This window comes from Pyxicephalus adspersus, chromosome 2, assembly GCF_032062135.1.
Source record: "Pyxicephalus adspersus chromosome 2, UCB_Pads_2.0, whole genome shotgun sequence".
NCBI classification, from domain to species: Eukaryota; Metazoa; Chordata; class Amphibia; order Anura; family Pyxicephalidae; genus Pyxicephalus; species Pyxicephalus adspersus.
Genome location: NC_092859.1, coordinates 61103820 through 61123126, shown reverse-complemented (window position 1 = coordinate 61123126; position 19307 = coordinate 61103820). Strand labels below are relative to the sequence as shown.

The following is a 19307-nucleotide window of genomic DNA, read 5'->3' as shown; positions in this document are numbered from 1 at the left end:
ATGTTCAACGATCGTCGCCCAATCCGATCCGCCGGTCCGGTCGTTCGTTTCCAACAATTTTCCTCGTTCGTCGGCGTCGTTGGTTACTTTTTTACGAACGATTTTTTGCCCAATCGATCGTTCGTCGTTCGATTGGAACGATAAAAATTGGAAGTGTGTACGCACCTTAAGAAAAATGGAACAAACTGACTTTTTCCTGGCTAGGACGCATTATTGTTATTAAAATGAATATTCTCCCTCGATTTTTATACTGCTTTCAAACACTGCCCAGTAAAGTTCCTGGGTCTTTTTTTAGAGCTTTCATTTCTAAACTTTTTTTTATATTTGGCGAAAAAGCTCAGAGACTTTGCATATCTCTGCTTAAGAGACCCAAACATGTTCAATTACTATTTATTGGCCCACCTGACACGCATACTGGATTGGTGTCGAAATGAGGGTTCTAAACAATGGATATCACTCGAACAAGAACAAACTTTCTGCCCAACACCCTTAAGCCTCCTCCCATAGCTGCCAATATCGGCTCTTCCAGGAATTAAATCTCATCCCACGTTGGGATACACATGGAATTGGCTATACAGAACTTTCACAGTTAACACCTCTCGCCTTCCCCATCGCCTCTTTTACCGGTTTCGAGCAACCTGTCTTTCCCCCCTGGAATGGAGGACGGGAGGTTCAAAAAGTTGCTTTCTTCCGGTATTTGTAGAGTGCTTCACTTTGTCGGGTCAAGCAGATGGGTCAGCCCAGAAGAGTTCAGAGAGGGTTGGGGTGAGTTTCAACTAGATTTCTGGAAGACTTTGCAGATCTCCCACTTTTTGTCCACTCTCTGCTCGGACTAAAATTCGAAATGATCCTGGTTTTAATTTATCACTGTCTTGTGTCACCCCTCCTGGTCTCAGACCCCACAAAGTACCAGTGGCAGTGCACAAAATTTTTGTTTCTACTGCAGATTCCTGCAGGTATTCCAGCTCCTCTCACCTCTCCTCTCAGGAAACAGTCAAGGATCCTGGTAAGCAGTGCCCCCCCTACACAAAAAGCAACATCCTCCTCTGAAATGCAGAGACTTTAGATAAAAGTCCATAGGAAACCTCAAAGGAGAACCGCATCTGCTACAAGTGCTGCTCGTCAACATCCCACATTGCCAAGGACTGTAAGGTCAGTGTAAAATGCACAGAATGCAACAGCACAGATCACAACACAGCTTTACACCCTGGGCCTCCCCCATGGACCCCCCAACAGGGCAACAGTGCCACCGGCAGTTACATCACAATGTACTGAAGTTTGCAAGGGACTCATGGGAGGTAGATCCGGTTCAAAAATCTGCCTAGTCAGAATCTACCCAAAAGGCAGCAGGGACAAAGCCATCAATGTTTATGCCATTCTAGATGACCAAAGTAATGCATCCCTAGCTAAATCTTTCTTTTGACATTTTCAACATTACCAAACCCAGCACTCATTATTACCTAAGGACTTGTGCAGGCACTGTAGAGACAGTGGGAAGAAGAGCTAGTGGCTACCAAAAAGTCCATAGATGGTAAGATGTGCCGTCCCTTATCAACTATAACTGAATGAAATCAGATAACAGACATGAAATCTCTACACTAGATGTAGCTATACATCATCCTCATTTGAAGAGTATAGCCCATCTCTTACCAGAACTTGATCCCCAGGCTCAGATAATCCTACTCCTTGGGAGAGTCATCTTACGAGTTCATAAAGTCAGGGAACAGATTAATGAACCTCACTATGCTACTTAAGCCCACAGACATGACCTAGGATGGGTCATATTAGGAGATGTCTGCTTGGGAAGTGTGCACAAACCAAATTCTATCTTTAGCATGCTTACAAACACATTAGAGACGCCCTTCTATCTTCCAACAATGTCAGAAAAGTTTCCTCATAAAGGAATTGCCACATAGTACTCACCTACCTTGTTCCTTCATAGGCCCTCTAAGTGACAACTTTGTCTATGACAGTGACAAACACCACCTAGGGTGCTCAGTGTTCCAAAGAACCAAGGAGGATAATCAGGTAGCAATGTCCCACAAAGACAGATTGTTCTTGGAGACCAAGTCTACAGACGTCTTGTTTCTCTCAGATGTAACCTTCAGAAAAGGCCAGAGATGAGAAACCACTTTTTTACTTTAATGGAAAAAAATATTCGTGAACGGTCATGCGGAGGTAGCCTCCACCCTTAAAGGAATGTTGGCATCTACCTATATTCGGAGTTTACCACCCAAAGAAACCAGGCCAAATTAGGGTAGTTTGACTCTAGTGCCAAGCAGGAGGGTGTTTCCTTAAACAATGTCCTTCTCTCAGGTCCAGACCTAAATAACAGACTCTTAGGAGTACCTCTTCATTTTTGCAAAGACTCTATTGCCTTCATGGCTGACATTCAACAGATGTTCCATTGTTTTCTTGTTAAAGAGGAACACAGAAACTTTCAGAGATTTCTTTGGTTTACAGATAATGACCCCTCACAAAGTATCACAGGGTACCGCATGAGAGTGCATATATTTGGTAATAGCCCTTCCCCTGCAGTTGCAATTTATGATCTCAAACACTCTGCTTAGGAGGGTGAGGCAGAATATGGGTTAGACGTCAGACAATTCGTAGAAATGGACCTTTATGTAGATGACTGTTTAAAATCTCTAGCCACAAATTAGGATGCTATAAGTCTATTTTAGAGAGCTCAAGAGATGCGTGCATGTTCAAACCCGATACTCCACAAGATAGCCTCTAACAGTAAGGAGCTGATGAAAGCGTTTCCCTCTCAAGACCACTCAAATGATCTGCAGAGTTTAGACTTGGGGACTGATCCTCTTCCTACACAGCGTAGTCTTGGTCTTTTACGGGATCTGATATTTGACACATTTACCTTCCAAGTTAGTAAAGAGAAACCCTTTACCCGCAGAGGTGTCCTTTATGCCATAAATAGCCTTCATGATTCCTTAGAATTCACGACTCCTTTAACAATTCAGGGTAAAGCACTGCTTTAGAGACCTAACTCAGGGGACATTAGATTGGGATGACCCACTTCCCACTGAAAAAAGGAATCTTTGGATAGAGTGTAGAAACTCCCTAACGGCTTTATCTAACCTCCATGTTCCACGTCCTTATGCTCCTGTGCCATCCACAGAAATAAAAATACAAACACTTTGTGTATTCTCTGATACTTCTTTCAAAGCAATTGCTGCTGTAGCTTATCTTAAAACTGTGGACATCAAAGGCCAATGTCATATAGGGTTCGTCATAGGCAAAGCAAAACTTGCCCCACTTCCAGAGCATACATAGAACTTTGTGCTGCTGTGCTGGCTGTCAAACTAACCAAACTGATTACATCAGAAATAAACATAGAGATCCAGGATACTGAGTTTTATACAGATAGTAAACTGGTCCTAGGCTACATTTACAACGAGACTAGACGCTTTTATGTCTTCGTTAACAACCGAGTATTCAGAATTAGGAGGTCCACATTTCCAAATCAATGGCACTTTGTACCTACAAATCACAATCCAGCAGACCTAGCAAACAGGTCAGTTGCTGCTAGCAGTCTCGAGGACACAATCTCGTCCTGGGTCCTGCATTCTTATATAGCTCAGAACACAATCCTTCTAATTGTGACTCATTTGAAGATGCAGATACAGATGACGAGATTCGCCTTCAGCCACTTGAAGCCCGTTCCTTCAAAAATGCCTTATCTGCCATTGAGAGTAACTGCAAAGGCTGGCATCACTATAAGGATGTCTACATCAAAAACGAGCAAGAACAATCAAAAAATGTAATCGTTCACTCTCTTCAGCAGGAGACATTTGCTAGGGAAATGGACTGCATCAATAGCAAAAAACCCATTCCTAAAGACAGTGTTGTTAGTGAAGCTTGATCCAGTCCTTGATGGAAACGGTCTGCTAAGAGTGGGGGGGGACACCTAAACGATGTCAGATTAGAGTTTAGTAAGAAGCATTCTCCAATAATCCCTAGTCATCACCATGTAGCTTTTTTACTTGAAGAGCACTACCATAATCAGATAAAACATCAAGGCCAACTATTTACTGAAGGGGCTTTACAAACAGCTGGGCTGTGGATTGTTGGAGCGCAGAGATGTGTTAACAGGTGTACCTTTAAATGTGTCACTTCCCGCAAGCTTTGTGGGATTTTACAAATGAAAAAAAAGGCCAATCTCCCATCTGACTGAGTTAACATAGATCCTCCATTCACCAATGTTGGTCTTGATGTGTTTGGTCCCTGGCCTGTCCTCACACGACAAACTAGAGGTCATGCTAGTTCCAAGCGCTGGGCAGTCATTTTCACATGTATGTCTATGCGAGCTGTCCTCATTGAGGTCATTGAATCCATGGATACCTCTAGCTTTATAAATGGACCTTTCACATGGGAGGTGCCTGGGAAAGGATGATCAGCATAGCCCGTAGAATGTTGAACTCCATCTTCCTACAAGTAGGCAATGCAAGACTCTCTCATGAGTGCCTTACAACGTTTATGGCTGAAGTCTTGGCCATCATCAATGCAAGACCTTTGATCCCAGTTTCTAATGATCCAGAAGACCCAATATTGCTTACACCTGCCACTCTACTTACTCAAAAGACTGGTATAGTAAATGCTCCATCAGGAGAGTTTGACACCAAGGACCTTTACAAACACCATTAGAGACAAGTGCAAAGCCTTGCTAACACTTTTTGGGATAGGTGGAGGAAACAATACATCTATATGCTACAAACTAGGATTAAATGGCATACAGTTAAACCCAACCTGAAACCTGGATATGTTGTTCTTGTTAAAGACTCTCAGGCCCAAAGAAATGATTGGCCTTTAGGCCTCATTACTAAAGTGTTCCCAAGCGAAGATGGAAATGTCCGCAAGGTTCAGGTTAAAATTTCCAAACAAAAGGGGTCCAAGCTGTTTATCAGACCCACACGTGAACTGGTTCTATTGTTATCAAGTGAGGAGTGTGCGGTCTTCTGGACATGAGTTATTGTATTGCATTGGTCACTGTTGTAAGTTGTTAATTAGGTGGAAATGTTCATATTTAGGTCCAGGGCGCCATCTAGTGGCTTTTTACTATTAGTAATCTATTGTAGTTCTGTGATGTAATTTCCTGCTTTGAGCAGAGACTTATGGGAAGAAGAAGATAGGAACTGCCATTTTCCCTAGCCTCATGGAAGAAGCAGCTGCCTAGTGTGTGCTCTCTTATGAAGGCATTGCCGGTAAGAAGATTATCTAATGTTTATACAAAACGGTTTACTGTATTGCAGCAGAAGATAGAAAGTATGTGTTAGTTATATGCGCTCAGGTATTGCTAGGGGCTACAGGTATTTGGTATATGATACCAGATTGTATTCCTTATGCAATGTATGTTGTTTGATCAACTTAGGTAATGCTCTTACAGTATGTTTTATTCAAATCTTTTTACCTGTTATGAACCTTGAATAAACTGATTACATTATTATAACCTTTAAGGTCTCCCAATCCCCTAAAGGAAGCCCTACTTGGACGAAACGCGTCGGGTCCAAGACTGCTGATATCATATAACATACTCTTGACATGTGATGTAACCTATGAATATATCTATAGTACAGCATTACTGTGTTAGTAGATACCTAGCGCAGTCAAACTCTGTCTAGTTTTAGAGGAATAATAAAGTTAATAAAGTTTAGTTTTTTATCAACATATATATTGCCTATAAAAGCATGTCTTTTTTCTTTTTCTCATATCAAGGTAAAATAGTAAGCATTAGATAGAAATGGAAGACAATAATAAAGAAGATAAACCAGTCAGACTTAATTGTTTTAGGCACAATTAGGTCTGACTGGTTTATTTTCTTTGCAAATTTTAAGAAGCCAAGACCTAATAGAGGTAAAATGCAAAGTGACTGAGCTAACAAGGTGGTTACCTTTGCCTTTGTAGTCAACAATTGTATCAATTCAAATATTTCCACATAATTTATTTTAACTTTTAATGTAACCAAATTTAGCATTTGCAAACTATAAAATGATTAAAATAAAATATACATTTGATATCTATGAAATCTAATGCATAACTGAATAATTTGCTATTATTCAAAACTGATGAATTATGTGGAATCACTCCAGCACAGTACATACCATAAAGTATATCAAATAATGACTCAAAAAAATACAGTTTCTAGAAATCTGTGGCATATCTTTTACATACCCTGAACATGGCAGACAGATCAGATAAGCACATCTTTGTATACAACCCACATCCTCTTCAGAATTTCTTTATAGTGCTTTAGTTTGCCCTACATTTTAAAAGTGATTTCCTAATTTCCCTTAAAGCCACTAAGTTCATACTATGGAGATTTTTGCAGAGAAGTAAAATTAAAAAAAAAAAAAACAAACGAAAAAAAAAAAAACAATGGGCTGGTAATTTCTAAGCTTTTGAGGAACTAAAATGTGCAAAAGAATTGTAGACCACTTGTAATATATTAGATTTCTAGAACATATTTGTTTAAAAAATCTCCTTTCAAAGGGCCTAATTTAAAAAAACCTCTCCAGAGAAAAAAAAAAAAAAAGAACAGAGAAAGCATCTATAGTTATCCTATTCCTCAGTCTCAGCAGTTGACATTCTTTTCCTCTCTCCAATGCCCTGGGCTGAGAGCAAGGGCTCAGTGCCTTCACCTAGAGTACAGGACTGCAGTAATAGACTTCTTGGAACCAACGGTGCAATGGGAAGCAGTTTCGGAGCACACTGGTCAATTTTTTTTCACCCAGTATTTCAGCATTTATGCTCCATTTTCATTGTTCTAACGCAGTGATGTAATGTATGTCATAGTAAGGAAGCCTAATTTTTTTTTTTAATGGGCTGCCAATGCAGGGCAACACACTAACAGACCTGCACCAATTTTGCAGACAGAGCACAAAGCACACAAGAATGCACAGATGGTTAACAAGGAATGGGCTGCCTTACTGCAACCCTCAGTTACATCAGTGAGTTGTGGTGTTCTGTACTAGCTAGGTTTGTTGGGGTACTATTAAAAATAAAGTGTACCACATGGCACTGCATTTAGGTGCATGCAACAAATTGGAATAACATGCAGTAAATGTGTTTCATAGCGTGTTGAAACACCAAATGTGCTCCATATTGTGTTGGCCACTCTACAGTATTCTTACTCGTATCTCTCTGGAGAGACATTGCAGCTCAGTGGTCATCTCCACACTTTGATCCTCTAGTTGCTGGCGACGCTGAAGATTACTTGAAATTTCAAGCTTCTCTGCTCGCAGTTCATTAGCTAAACTCTTCAATTGTTGAATTTGTTCTTGTTGGTCTTGTATGCGCTTGCGTAGCAGCTCAATTTTTCCTGAAACTGGAGATTACAAAAAATAAAAGAAAAATGAACAGCTACAATATTAGCTACTGCTAATATTCAGCTGCTTAGTCAAAAAAGTAGAGATGCATTTTCTATATTAGTTTAGAAACAGAACATTGTCTTTGAATCAGACTACAAAAAATTCTAATATGGTGATTATCCTTCTGTAAATTTTGAATAGTTCAACCATAAAACAGTTGATTTTTAGATGTTGGTTAAGTAAACTGAAAACAGGTAATATTTTAGATTTATTAGCTTGAAAGACTAATTGGATCTTTTTTCAATCAAACGATTGAAAATTGATTACTAAAGGCTTTGTTCTGATAGATTTGTTACCTGTCATATTGCAAATAAAACCAATCTTTGGACTACGATTATGATTACAATTAGACATGTTAGTAAAAATTATCTCAACTCAGATGAGCTATCAAACAAGTGGGACAGTACAACAAATACTTGTGTTTGATCGCACAAAATTTAAATACATCTGAGAATTTTTTGCACAGTGTATGCCTAGAAATAGCGGTGCTGGTGTCTACAGTGTTGTTTTGCTGTAAATTGCTTTACCATTATCCAGGCTAAGCTGCTTCTCCTGTTTTTCCTGGTTCACCTGCTGAACAGTACGATTAAGGTCCACCCCCTGAAGTTTAGTAGCATGCTGTGCTATTTTCCGTTCCACATCTCTTAACTCCACCTGAAATAAAACCATTAAAATGTATTATGTAGCATCCTATATATTCCTAATTAAACGCTTAAAAAAAGAGGGAATCCCAAACAGTACTTTGCCTGCCATTTGCCAGGCAGCCCAAAATAAAGCTAATTTCTTAATGCACAATACACCATTATACATGCATGTGCATATTCACTATAGGTATACTATATTATATACTATATTCACTGTGCTATATCTATACTGTGCTCTATCTATTGAGGAGCAGTGTTTCACCCTGGGACAGAGACCAATTAATTACAACAGAGTTTGGGGGGTGTCCGGGTGAGCTGGGCAGGGCTAATGAATTCAAATTATTTGTACAGTAATATTAGCTAACAGGTTAGCAGTTTAATGGATTTCTTGCAGGATCAACAGGTGATATTCACACTATTCAAAAAGAGTTAACAAAACACTCTTAATATGATATTAATTAGCAAATATTACTATAATAAGCAAATTTTTACATGGTTAATTATTACATAATTAGCAAATATTATAAAGTTAATTCTCACTATTGACACATAAATAAACACTCCTGAATTCAAAATGTATTAATGTTCTCTCGTTACTGGAATCACTTGCTACTAGAAATAAAAATATTTTATTTTTTACCTTCAGTGTATTTTGCTAAACATGTACCAAGTAATTTCCAAGGGAAGATTGAAATCAATATTTTTCCTTGCAAACTGTAACATATCATTAAACTGCCAATCATCACCAATCCCTGTTTGGGATACATTTTACTGCACAGAGGTTGGTGTTCTTTAAATCACTGAGGAATGCTACAACACAATATAGTGATAGTGTAAATAGGTGACAAAGACAAAATCAATTCTTTTCTATATCTCCTGGTCCTCAGAGTTCATACAGGAACAATATACCAACATGTTTTAAGTGTTCTTGCATAACATTCCTGTCATTTAAGGTTCTATATGCAGAAACAATCCAAATGCCGAAACATCTCAGCATGCCTTACACCAGGGGTGTCAAACTCTGGCCCGTGGGCCAAATCTGGCCTGCACGGTCCTTTTTTTGGCCCCCAAAGGAATCCTAAATATGAATTGCAGCTGGCAATCTATAGATCAGCGGCCTCTCTGCCTATGTGTGGCCCCGCATTGCACCGTTTCATAGACGCAAGTAATGCCAGGAATTGTAGTAGCGGCATCACCCGCGTCTATAGACCTGTGGCCTCTCTGCCTATGGGTGGCCTCACATTGGACTGTTTTATAGACGCAGGGAATTGTAGTAGCAGTACTAATTTCAGTTTCAAGTTTGGCCTGCGACTTTGTTCAAGTTTTTAATTTTGGCTCACTGTGTATTTGAGTTTGACACTCCAGCCTTACACCCTAAGATACTATCTTTCTGTACAGTAAAAACCACTTTATGTTTAACTGAATGAACTGCTGCACAGGGCATACAAAAGAATGCCCACATCTTTTTTTCAGGCAGGTAGTATGTGCAACTAAAGAGGGTACAATGGCTGACAGTCTAGTTTACCTCCCTGGCAGTCAAATTATGTCAGTATTTTTGAAGTCAAAAGCAATACATTGCTTTGCATGGAAATTTGTTTGTTTAATATTGTAAGCCTGTAATTCTTATATAATTATATAATTAAAGAATTATAAAAAATAATTAAAAAAAATAATACAACAATGAATGTAATTTATTAATTTATTCAAATCAAAAACACTGACATTTTTTTTTACAAACAAGGGTGCAATAATATTATTGTTAAATTAGTAGACACTGCATATTGGTCTAGTAAACATCACAGGCATGATACATTTTGAAATAAGGGACTGCAGAAAGTCTGACGTCACAATCAGGACAGTAGAACATGGTTTCCTTACTCATCTTCTTTCCACTGTGATCTCTCTTCGAGCAACAAACCACGCACATCATTGTAGGTGCTGGCATTTTCTCGGTTGGTGGGATATAGTCCATGAAGAGACGACCACTCAGGCGTCCCAGATTGACAACTGCAACAGCACGATGTCCAGGTCTATTCACAGCCATTGATGGTGTTTGATGGTTCAAGAAAATACATTCAGAAACTTTCCAAATGAATTCAGAATGACTCAGTCCTCAGCTTCTTGTTTCTAAACATTGATGGCATGTTGCGCCGGTTAGCCCTAATGGTTCCATAGGCATCTGTTTTGTGTTGCAGAAAAAAATAAAAGTTCAGTAGAAGTACAAAAGTTGTCAATTGTGACACAATAGTCCTGATTTAGCAATGGCTCAATAAATAATAGAGACCAGAAGATGTTGCCATTTCATAGCTGCTGTATTTTGGAATAAATTTTGTTTCTTTTCCAGTGTAAAGGACTGAATTCCAAATGTAGCCAGTTGGCGATTCGCACAGCATGTAGGATTTAACGCCAAATCGTGCTCCCTTTGATGCAATGTATTGCACCCAACTTTCATCTATGCTGATGTCTCATTCTGGCACATGGGTGTGTTAGAAATTTTTTAGAATCATTTGAGATACTTTCCAAATTTTCTTGAGTTTTGATGCAGGATGAGTAGTTTCATCAAATTCTTTGTCGTCTGCGAAGTGTAAATATTTCAGGATCAGGGTAAATCTGTACTCTGACATGACTATGCCAAAGTATGGAGTGGCAAGTAATTTATTGGTAGGCCAATACCACTTCTGCAGGGGTTTCCCCACCACTCCCTATCACTAAGTATCACTAAGACCAGAAATAGCTAAATGTCATCCTTGGTCACTGGTTCCCACTTTCTGCCTTTTGCAAACCTCCGGTGTAGAGCAGCTAATTGTTGTTCAGTGTTTCTGTTTGTACCAGCAACTATTTTATGTATGCCAAAGGGTCGTCGCGTTCAGCATCTATTTTCATACCAGGTGCTCCAGTAAATGGGAATCTTGAGGGAACCGCCGGAGTTTTACCAAGGTCAATAGAGCACCAAGTTCGCACATCAATGACCTCAAGCTCAGATTCGACGCGGTGTTCACTTTCACTGTCTGATGACAAGTTTCCTGGTGAATCACTATCGGTGGAACCTCAAGTGATTCCAAATCACTATCACTGTTTTCTAGCTGTTGGAAAACAGCTTTTGCACTAGAGAGAGACGCCTTTTGGAAGCCATGGATGTGGTCAAATTTCCAGTCAGAAGTCAGGGACGTGTTCAAATTCAGAGACGTTTTCAAATGAAGAAAAGGTCAGGAAACGTTCAAAGCTCAAGGCTGGTATTGGACAAACAGTAAGCAGGGCAGACGCGGAAGCGTCTTTTTACACCATCTTTATAACCAGATATAGACACTTGTGGATCTCTTACACTTGTGTTCTACCTCTGCCTTTTACTAAATTCGGTAGAGATATTAGTGGGGAGGAAACGTACAGCAGAACATCGTCTGCAAATAAGGCACACTTGTGTTACTTTTGACCACAGATAATGCCCTATCAAGTGATAAGAGTATGGCTTTCTTTGAGGAAACTGGGTCCAGTTTGACTGCACCGCTAAAATCAAATCAATGGATTTCCTGATTTAATTCAGAGCTTGTCTATGTAGTAAGAAGCCCACCTGGTTCAGATGATCACAGTTTAGATTACAGTTTATGAGTAAAATATTTTTATAATTTGGTACTTCAGTAGAATCCTTACCAGGTTTTGGGAGAATACTAATGTATGCTGAATTTGCTCTTTGAGACAGCGAGTTCCCCTCCCTGATAAAGTTGACGTATTCAATTTGTGAAGTAAGGAGCCAAAGTGGGACAAAACTTTGTATTGCAGCCAAAGGAAAAACCATCAGGGCCAGGTGAACTTCCTGATCAATAATTTGAGGGTTTTCAGTATTTCCTCTACTGCAAAAGGCTTTTCAAAAATGGCTCTGTTTATTTTTCAGTCTAGGAAGAGATATCTCATCAAAGAAGGCGGCCCAGTCTTGATGGATCAACTTAATCCTGTGGGCCATAATTATAATTATCTTGGAAGGCCGACATGACTTTTTCAGGATTTTGGGACAATTTACCAGTTTTATCTTGAAAAAGCAGATACTTTTGGGTTGTAGGTTTAACTAGTTTACCAATAATTTGCCTGGTTTACCACTCCAGGTGTGCTTGGCCCATCTCAACGATTTTTCTGCTCTAGTGGTTAAAAGTAGATTGAGATATGTGTGTGTGCTTTCAAGTTGAATTTGTGGAAGGATTACCTTTATGATTTTGCTGGAGCTCATGATATTCTTTACATTTTTGTTCAATTTGTAGGTTCCGGGCCTTCTTTAGTCTGGATCCTATTTTTATGATCTTATAGCGGGGCTTTATGGGCTACCAACTATTTCCCAGGGATGTGTCTTGGGACATATTGATTTAAAAAAAAAAAAAAAAAAAAAAAAACCCTTTATCCGGTCGTGTATTTCGTCTTTTGTAACTGGAACATTTAATGAACTCTCATTTAGCCTCCACTTAAGAGTGTCTCTTCTCCTTGAAACCTTCCAAATGGATCATAAAAGGATCATAATCAGACCAAGGCATGGAAAGTGTGCGAGCCTTCGGTACTTGGAGAATTAAGTCTACCGGCATAAAAATTCTGGAAGATTCTGGAATAATGGCTATCGGCAACCAAATATTAGGAGTAATCCAGAGCAGAAGGCTTCATTTCACGCTAAACATCAATTCAATCCTGCTGTTTCAACAAAAATGAGAGTTTATGGCTTTTTTCGGCAGATACCTGTACTTAGGAACATTGGATTTGTCTAAAAACCTTGTGGTTTTCTTAGAACAGAATATTCATGTCAAGGGAACAGATAAATGGAAGAAGGAAGGAAGAGGAGAGTTTCAAAGTAAAAAGGGCGAAGCAGAGGTTATTTTACCAATAGGAAGGGTAAAACTAGTTTCAACATAACTCAATCATCTACAAAACATAGCAAAAGAACAAAAATAGTTTAACTCCAAGCCTTGGAAAAATTCCACTCTTTACATTTGGTCCAGTGCCAAACTGGAATCTCCAAGAAAAACTAAGTTACCTATCCTTTTAGACTAAACTTTGTGGGGAGTAAGCTTTGGAAAAAGTCAAGTTGGCTTTCGTTTGGAGCATAATATGTAACTACAGTCAATAAAGAACCTTCTTCAGGACCATGTACTATTAAGAATCTACCGTTGGGGTCTTTGAACACATAGCTAGGATTAAAGTTAGGATGTTTAGAGAAACATACCATAACTCCACACTTCCTTTTTATTGAAGATAGCTGGAAAAAATAGGGGATAGTTTTTGTGTAGATATTTGAGTCTAGCTTTAAAGTGAAATGAGTTTCCTAAAGTGCAAGTATGTCTATTTTTTGAGAATTATAAAAGCGAAACACTTTAGGTTGTTCAAGGGGGCGTTAAGACCCTGAACATTATGTGACAGTAGGGTGATGCCAAATTGAGGATTTCAGTTGGACATATTATTGATGGTTATTGTACCTCAGTCACAGTGTCAGACTGTTTACCTGATAACAATTTGTGCACAGTCTCCATAAGGGTTGGAGAGGCAGGAAAGGAAAATGGAAAAAAAAACATTTGGGGTACAATCAAATACACAAACAAAAAAAAAAAAGCATAATGTTTAGAAATTAGTGTAAATGTGGGGAACCCCCCTCCCCGTGCCAGTACTACTTGCCTGCGAATGAACTCCCCCCACCGAACCTTCTATATATGAATCTTAGAAGGGAAAAATCACTTGGACTAGTTTTATGTACCAGATTCCAAATAATTGACCCTTGGGATAGAGAGCATGTGTAACCCCATCATTCCTTCGACTCCTCCTAACAACCCCCTCACGGGTTGTAACATGTACCAGTGCTAAGAAAAAAAAAAAGACATAAAGACTCACAACAGGTAAGCGCTTCTGGTTGACACAGCAAGTTGAAACATAATATTAGTATCATAGAACTCTAATATAAAAGAAAAGAGGATTAAAGAGATCAAGTGCAAACAATAGAGGACTAATGTCTCAAGATAAAGGATATTGCTTCAAAGGGTATTGGACCTCTAATTGGCCCTGTTCTGTCCAACAGTGAACAAAAAAAACAGAATAGTGTTCCTCAGGGTAGATGCGAAAAGTTCTGCGGATGATGGTATCCAAAGAAGTTACTCATTCTGATAGAAGAGTGATCACATATTCAAGTGGGGTTTTTTGCCATCCTAAAACTGGTGTAACGCTTTGCCATAAAGGATATAGCGGGCTCCCTCTGGTGAAACGTTGGGAGAAGAACTTGTAGGAATCACTTGCAATTCTTTCAATAAGTGTTCCCCTTCAGCAAAAGATGTGAACACATGTGATTTCCCTCCAAATTGGAAAATCAAGCTGAGACGAAAGGCTCTGTTCTGATTTAAAAAAAAAAAAACTTACAACAATCTTTAGCAACAGAAAATAGTTACCTCATATAAAAAAAGGTTTTCCTTTCAAAACAAGGAAAATCATTGCTGACCGACTGCTAAAGGTTAATAGACATTAGATAGGGCTTTATTAAACAAAGCTTTAACACTTACCTGGTACCTCTCCATGAGGGATATGTCTTGTAGACAAGCCTTAGCACTCTCTTCCTCAGATAAAAAAGTAGCTATTAGAGTTTCTTGCTCCTCTACCTCATTCTTTAGACGTTGTATTTCCCGATTTATCACTACTAGGTTGTTTCTTAGTTCAGGGATTTCTTTTTCCTTATGATCAATTAGCATTTGCCTAAACAATGCATATAATTTATTGAAAAATACAATACTGCAACACATAATAGATTTTTCCTATTAATGAAACAACACCCAATATAATGTTTGCTAAATGGCAAATCCAAACCTTCAAAAGCCTACATCAAAACCAATCTATGTCCAGATACAGAGGAAACCAGAAGACGCAGAATACTACAGAGAAAACCACAGACAACTCTACGTGGTGTATTTATAAATATTCCCATCAATTGCTTTAACCACCTGAGCGTTACACTGATTTCTAGATTTCTGTTCCAAAAGCGTCACAGGTTTTCATGAAATTTTTTTTTTTAAATTGTAGACCTGTAACTTACAGAAATATGTCCGAATAGGGTTCTAGTAGATATCATGAATATAAAAAATGTTTGAAACACACAATCATGTAAAAAAAAAAAAAAAAAAACTTTTAATAAAATTAAAGGAAAAACACAAAAATCAGCTTAAACAAGAACACATAAATAAATGAAAAATACTGAAAATGCGATAATTCGGTATACTGTATAGTAATATATTTTTCTAAAACACCTCCCTAGTGTCCGTCACATACCTATAGACAAAACCACATAAATATATTTTCTATTATTTTGTATTGGATTGGATACAGGACTTTGTATTAAATCCAATACAAAAAATTTGAATTTTCCGCTACGACCCTCATCGACGTGCGCACGCACGCGCATCACCAGGAATCGCCGAGGGACGCGTACGCAAATGCCGGGTATTCTAATTCTTTCCAAACTTCCATGCAAAAAGTGTTACATTTTTTGCATGGAAATTTATTTTGGATTGTAGGCTCTAATTCACCGAATTACCGCATAACTCACCAAAATATGTCCAAAATTTTATAAATTTAATAATTTTTTTTTTTATAAAAAAAAAAAAAAAAAAAAAAAAAAATCTTTAAAAAAAACTAAAAAAAGTTAAAAAAAAAAAAGTGTAAAATGTAATGTACAGTAGCTTATATAATATATATATAATACAATTATATATATATTATATAAGGATTTCTTTGTATTGAACTCAATACAGCTTTTTTGTATTGAGTTCAATACAAAGGAACTCAATGCAAAATTTTGAATTTGCCGCCCCGCCTCCCTCCTGCGCCGACGCACGCAGCGACGTCACCGGGAAACCCCGGTGATCGTCTCTGCACTCGCCGGCTGGACACAGAAGACACAAGACGTGTCCGGAGGAGCGGAGGGAGAAGGTGAGTATTTTTTTTTGTCCAGCGATCGACGCTGGACAGTGACAGGCACAGGGATAGGGACAGGGACAGGGAGAGGAGGGAGAGGAAGCTGGCTGGCTTAGAAAAGAAAGCCAGCTGGCTTTCTCCTCTAAGCCGGCCGGCTTTTTCTTTTAAGGAGAGGGACACCCGACGCTGGAAGACGACGCTGGAACATGGACCCGACGCTGGATTAGCACAGCGGGACCAGGTAAGTGGGGATTTTAGTGTAGGCGAAAAAATACGGGGTTATCCAAAAGAGCAAAAATATTTAGTGCGAGAAATTACGGGCTTAGCGGTTAGGGGGTTAAATTTGTCTATAATATTTGTTTATGCATTGCTTTTCCTGTTGTGAGAGCTGTGCGCTTTTGGCAATTGCACACTAGGTGGCAGAATAAGTCATTGTTTTAACCCCCCTAGCGGTCTAAATCTGAATTCTAAATTTCCATGCAAAAAGCGTTACAATTTTTTTTTTTTTTTGGAAATTTATTTTACATTTTAGGCTATAATTCTTAAGCATAACTGCCCAAAATATGTTCAATAGTTATTTATTATTTTAATATTAAAAACTTAAATTAAAAAATCTGTTAAAAAATAGTTAAAAATGTAATATATATATATATATATTTATTATATGAAGATTTCTTTGTATTGGATTGAATCCAATACAAAATTTTTTGAATTTCCCGCCACTCCTCCCGCACAAACTGGCGCCCGCACCAACGTCACGGGAAACCCCATAGATCTCGGCTCTTCACTTCGCGCCTGGAGATCAGAAGGAAAAGACGTGTCCCCAGGACATAAATGTGTGGGTCTCTCTGAAAAAGCTGAGAAATTTGTTATGGGCAAGTTTTTGGAGGAGCTCCAGATCAGTACATATGTAAGGATTAATTTAATGCCAACATCACAAAGGACTGGGTACACAGACTTCCACCTAAGCCCCAACCTTTAGAATTCCTCCACAAACTTTTATTGCAAAACTACACTAAAGGGATGAAGAATTAGAACTTGGTTCTAGTCAACAAAAAGGAAATCTTCCTTCTTCCTTCCTTCCTCCTTGGTTGCAGGGCTCTCTGACTTTCCGACTGAAGTCCATAGTTGGAAAGGTCCTAGAGAATTTGATAAATAACCACAAAGAGGAGTTTCTGCTAGAAAACATTATTATAAATGATAGTGAGCACGACTTCAAGAAAGACGAAGTTGTCAAACAAATTTACTCTCTTTTTATAAGGAAGTAAACAGGTAGGCAGTGGAGTAATATTAATAATAATCAGGATTTTTTTAGCGCCAAAATATTACGCAGCGCTGTACAATAAATAGGGGTTGCAAATGACAGATGAATACAGACAGTGGTACAGGAGGAGAGGACACTGCCCCAAAGAGCTTACAATCTAGTAGGTGGGGGAATTTCACACACAATAGGAGGGGAGATATGTAGTGGTGGGAAATAGTAATTGTTTCAAAAAACAGAAGATGGGTAGGCAAGTTTGAAAAAAATGGGTTTTGAGTGCTCTTTTCTGTTACTCTGGAACTGCACAATAATATTTTGTACATAAATCAGGATAATATAGCTTCTATGGGCATATGCAGGAGTTATTCAATCCTGGGCTGGCCAATTAAGATGGTCAAAGACACCAGTGGTTTCGCCAGCGATTTGTACCATGGCAGGTCTGCAATCATTTGCACATATGCTGTGCATACTAGCCTTTAGGTCTACAGCCCACTCACCATATAGTGGATTAAATTCCACTTTAAAATTTTCCTCACCAGCAGAGACATAACATACTTGCAGTCTTACTGGGTAATTTTATGAGGCAGTGCAAATTGTAGTAACATTCGGATTGGTTGCTTTGGGGTTTTTCTTTTAAAATAGCCCATAAATAAATATTTCAGTCAGCTAATACAAGGCAATATTTCAAGAATACAACTTTTGTGGAAATCCACCAATTCATTGGGACTTCAAAGGCCAACCATAAAACGAAACAAAAGAGCACGTACAAACAACATTAAAATTCCTATCATATAAAATATAATAAAATCATTTGTTGCAACCTAGATACTCCTATTGGAATTCCCCTGGGAAGGTAGGCCCAATATTTTTCTACACGTTTTTTTGGGTATGATCCGCTTCCTCAGGAAAAAACAACAAGGTCTTCTATATATATTTACATTAACCCTCACCTAATCCAAGCATGACCATAAGCTTCTTCTTAATTATAACCAATATATATTCAAAGTAAACATATTTTTATCATCCTTCCTGTATGCTGTTCAGCTCAAAGTTCTATTATAAGTGTTTCTGGTATACTTCTCCTAGCTCCACGTCTCACCGCATCCTACAATGTTATTTAATAAAGCAAATCTTAATATACACTCCTCTGTTCCGTTCCATGGCCGGCCCTCAAAGTCCCACCAAACTGGTGGACGTCCACACAAATTGCACTCTATCTATTAGGGATGTGGCCATGTAAATCATGACAGGTTGGATACTCTTATGACAAGGCAATACTTTAACACACTTTTTGAGTCAAATGCTTTGTAAAAGGCATAGGGTTGACATAGAAATGACTGAATGAAAGTCTGTGCTTCTTTGAGGCTATTTCACTTTCTCTGTGTTAGCCATTAGTAAGCACAGCTCAGAAAAAAAGAACATGCACAGGCCCGAACAAGAACTCAGAACAAAAAAGGCAAGTGACCCTGGCACTCAAAATAAAAAAACGTTCCCAGCAGGTATAAAGTGCAGGGACAACAAAATGTTTAACAAGCCCACATTAGCAAGGGGCCCAGACACTTCTGGGTAGAAAGCTTGCCCACCCGCCACAATTTTTCTTTTCCTATTACATTAGGAAAACATGGTGGGGGCAGGCCTCAACACTACCTGGGTTGGAGGTTTCCCAGTGCAGAGTAGCAGTTGCTATAGTGTACCTGGACTTAGCTAAAGCATTTGACACTGTACCCCACAGACGGTTAATATGCAAGTTAGGGTCAATAGGTTTTGAAAAGTCAATCTGTAAATGGATAGAGAACTGGCACCATTTCACAAAAAGGACATTGTGGAATTGGAGAGAGTGCAGAGAAGGGCACCTAAACTAATAAATGGAATAGCTCAGCTATGAGGAGAGATTAGCTGAACTGAATCTATTCTCCCTTAAGAGGGGATATGATCACCCTGTATAAATATATACGGTCCATATAGAAAACTCTCTTCCCCATTATTCACTTTGAGATCATTACAAAGAACAAGAGGGCACTCTTTGCGTCTGGAGGAAAAGAAGTTTAGGCTCCGGATAAAGAAGGGATTCTTCACTGTAAGGTCTGTGAAAATGTGGAA

At 38.7% G+C, this 19307-nt stretch overlaps 1 protein-coding gene across 2 annotated transcripts in view; it reads right to left on the bottom strand.

Moving 5' to 3' along the window:
- Nucleotides 1-19307, bottom strand: part of RAD50 (RAD50 double strand break repair protein) — a 107713-nt gene that overhangs the window by 49972 nt on the left and 38434 nt on the right. For both annotated transcript variants that reach the window (XM_072400852.1, XM_072400853.1), the window contains 3 exons: nt 14542-14731; nt 7910-8036; nt 7146-7339 (listed from right to left, as the gene is read on the bottom strand). In XM_072400852.1, coding sequence (XP_072256953.1) covers nt 7146-7339; nt 7910-8036; nt 14542-14731 — 511 coding nt within the window. The remainder of the gene's footprint in view (nt 1-7145; nt 7340-7909; nt 8037-14541; nt 14732-19307) is intronic.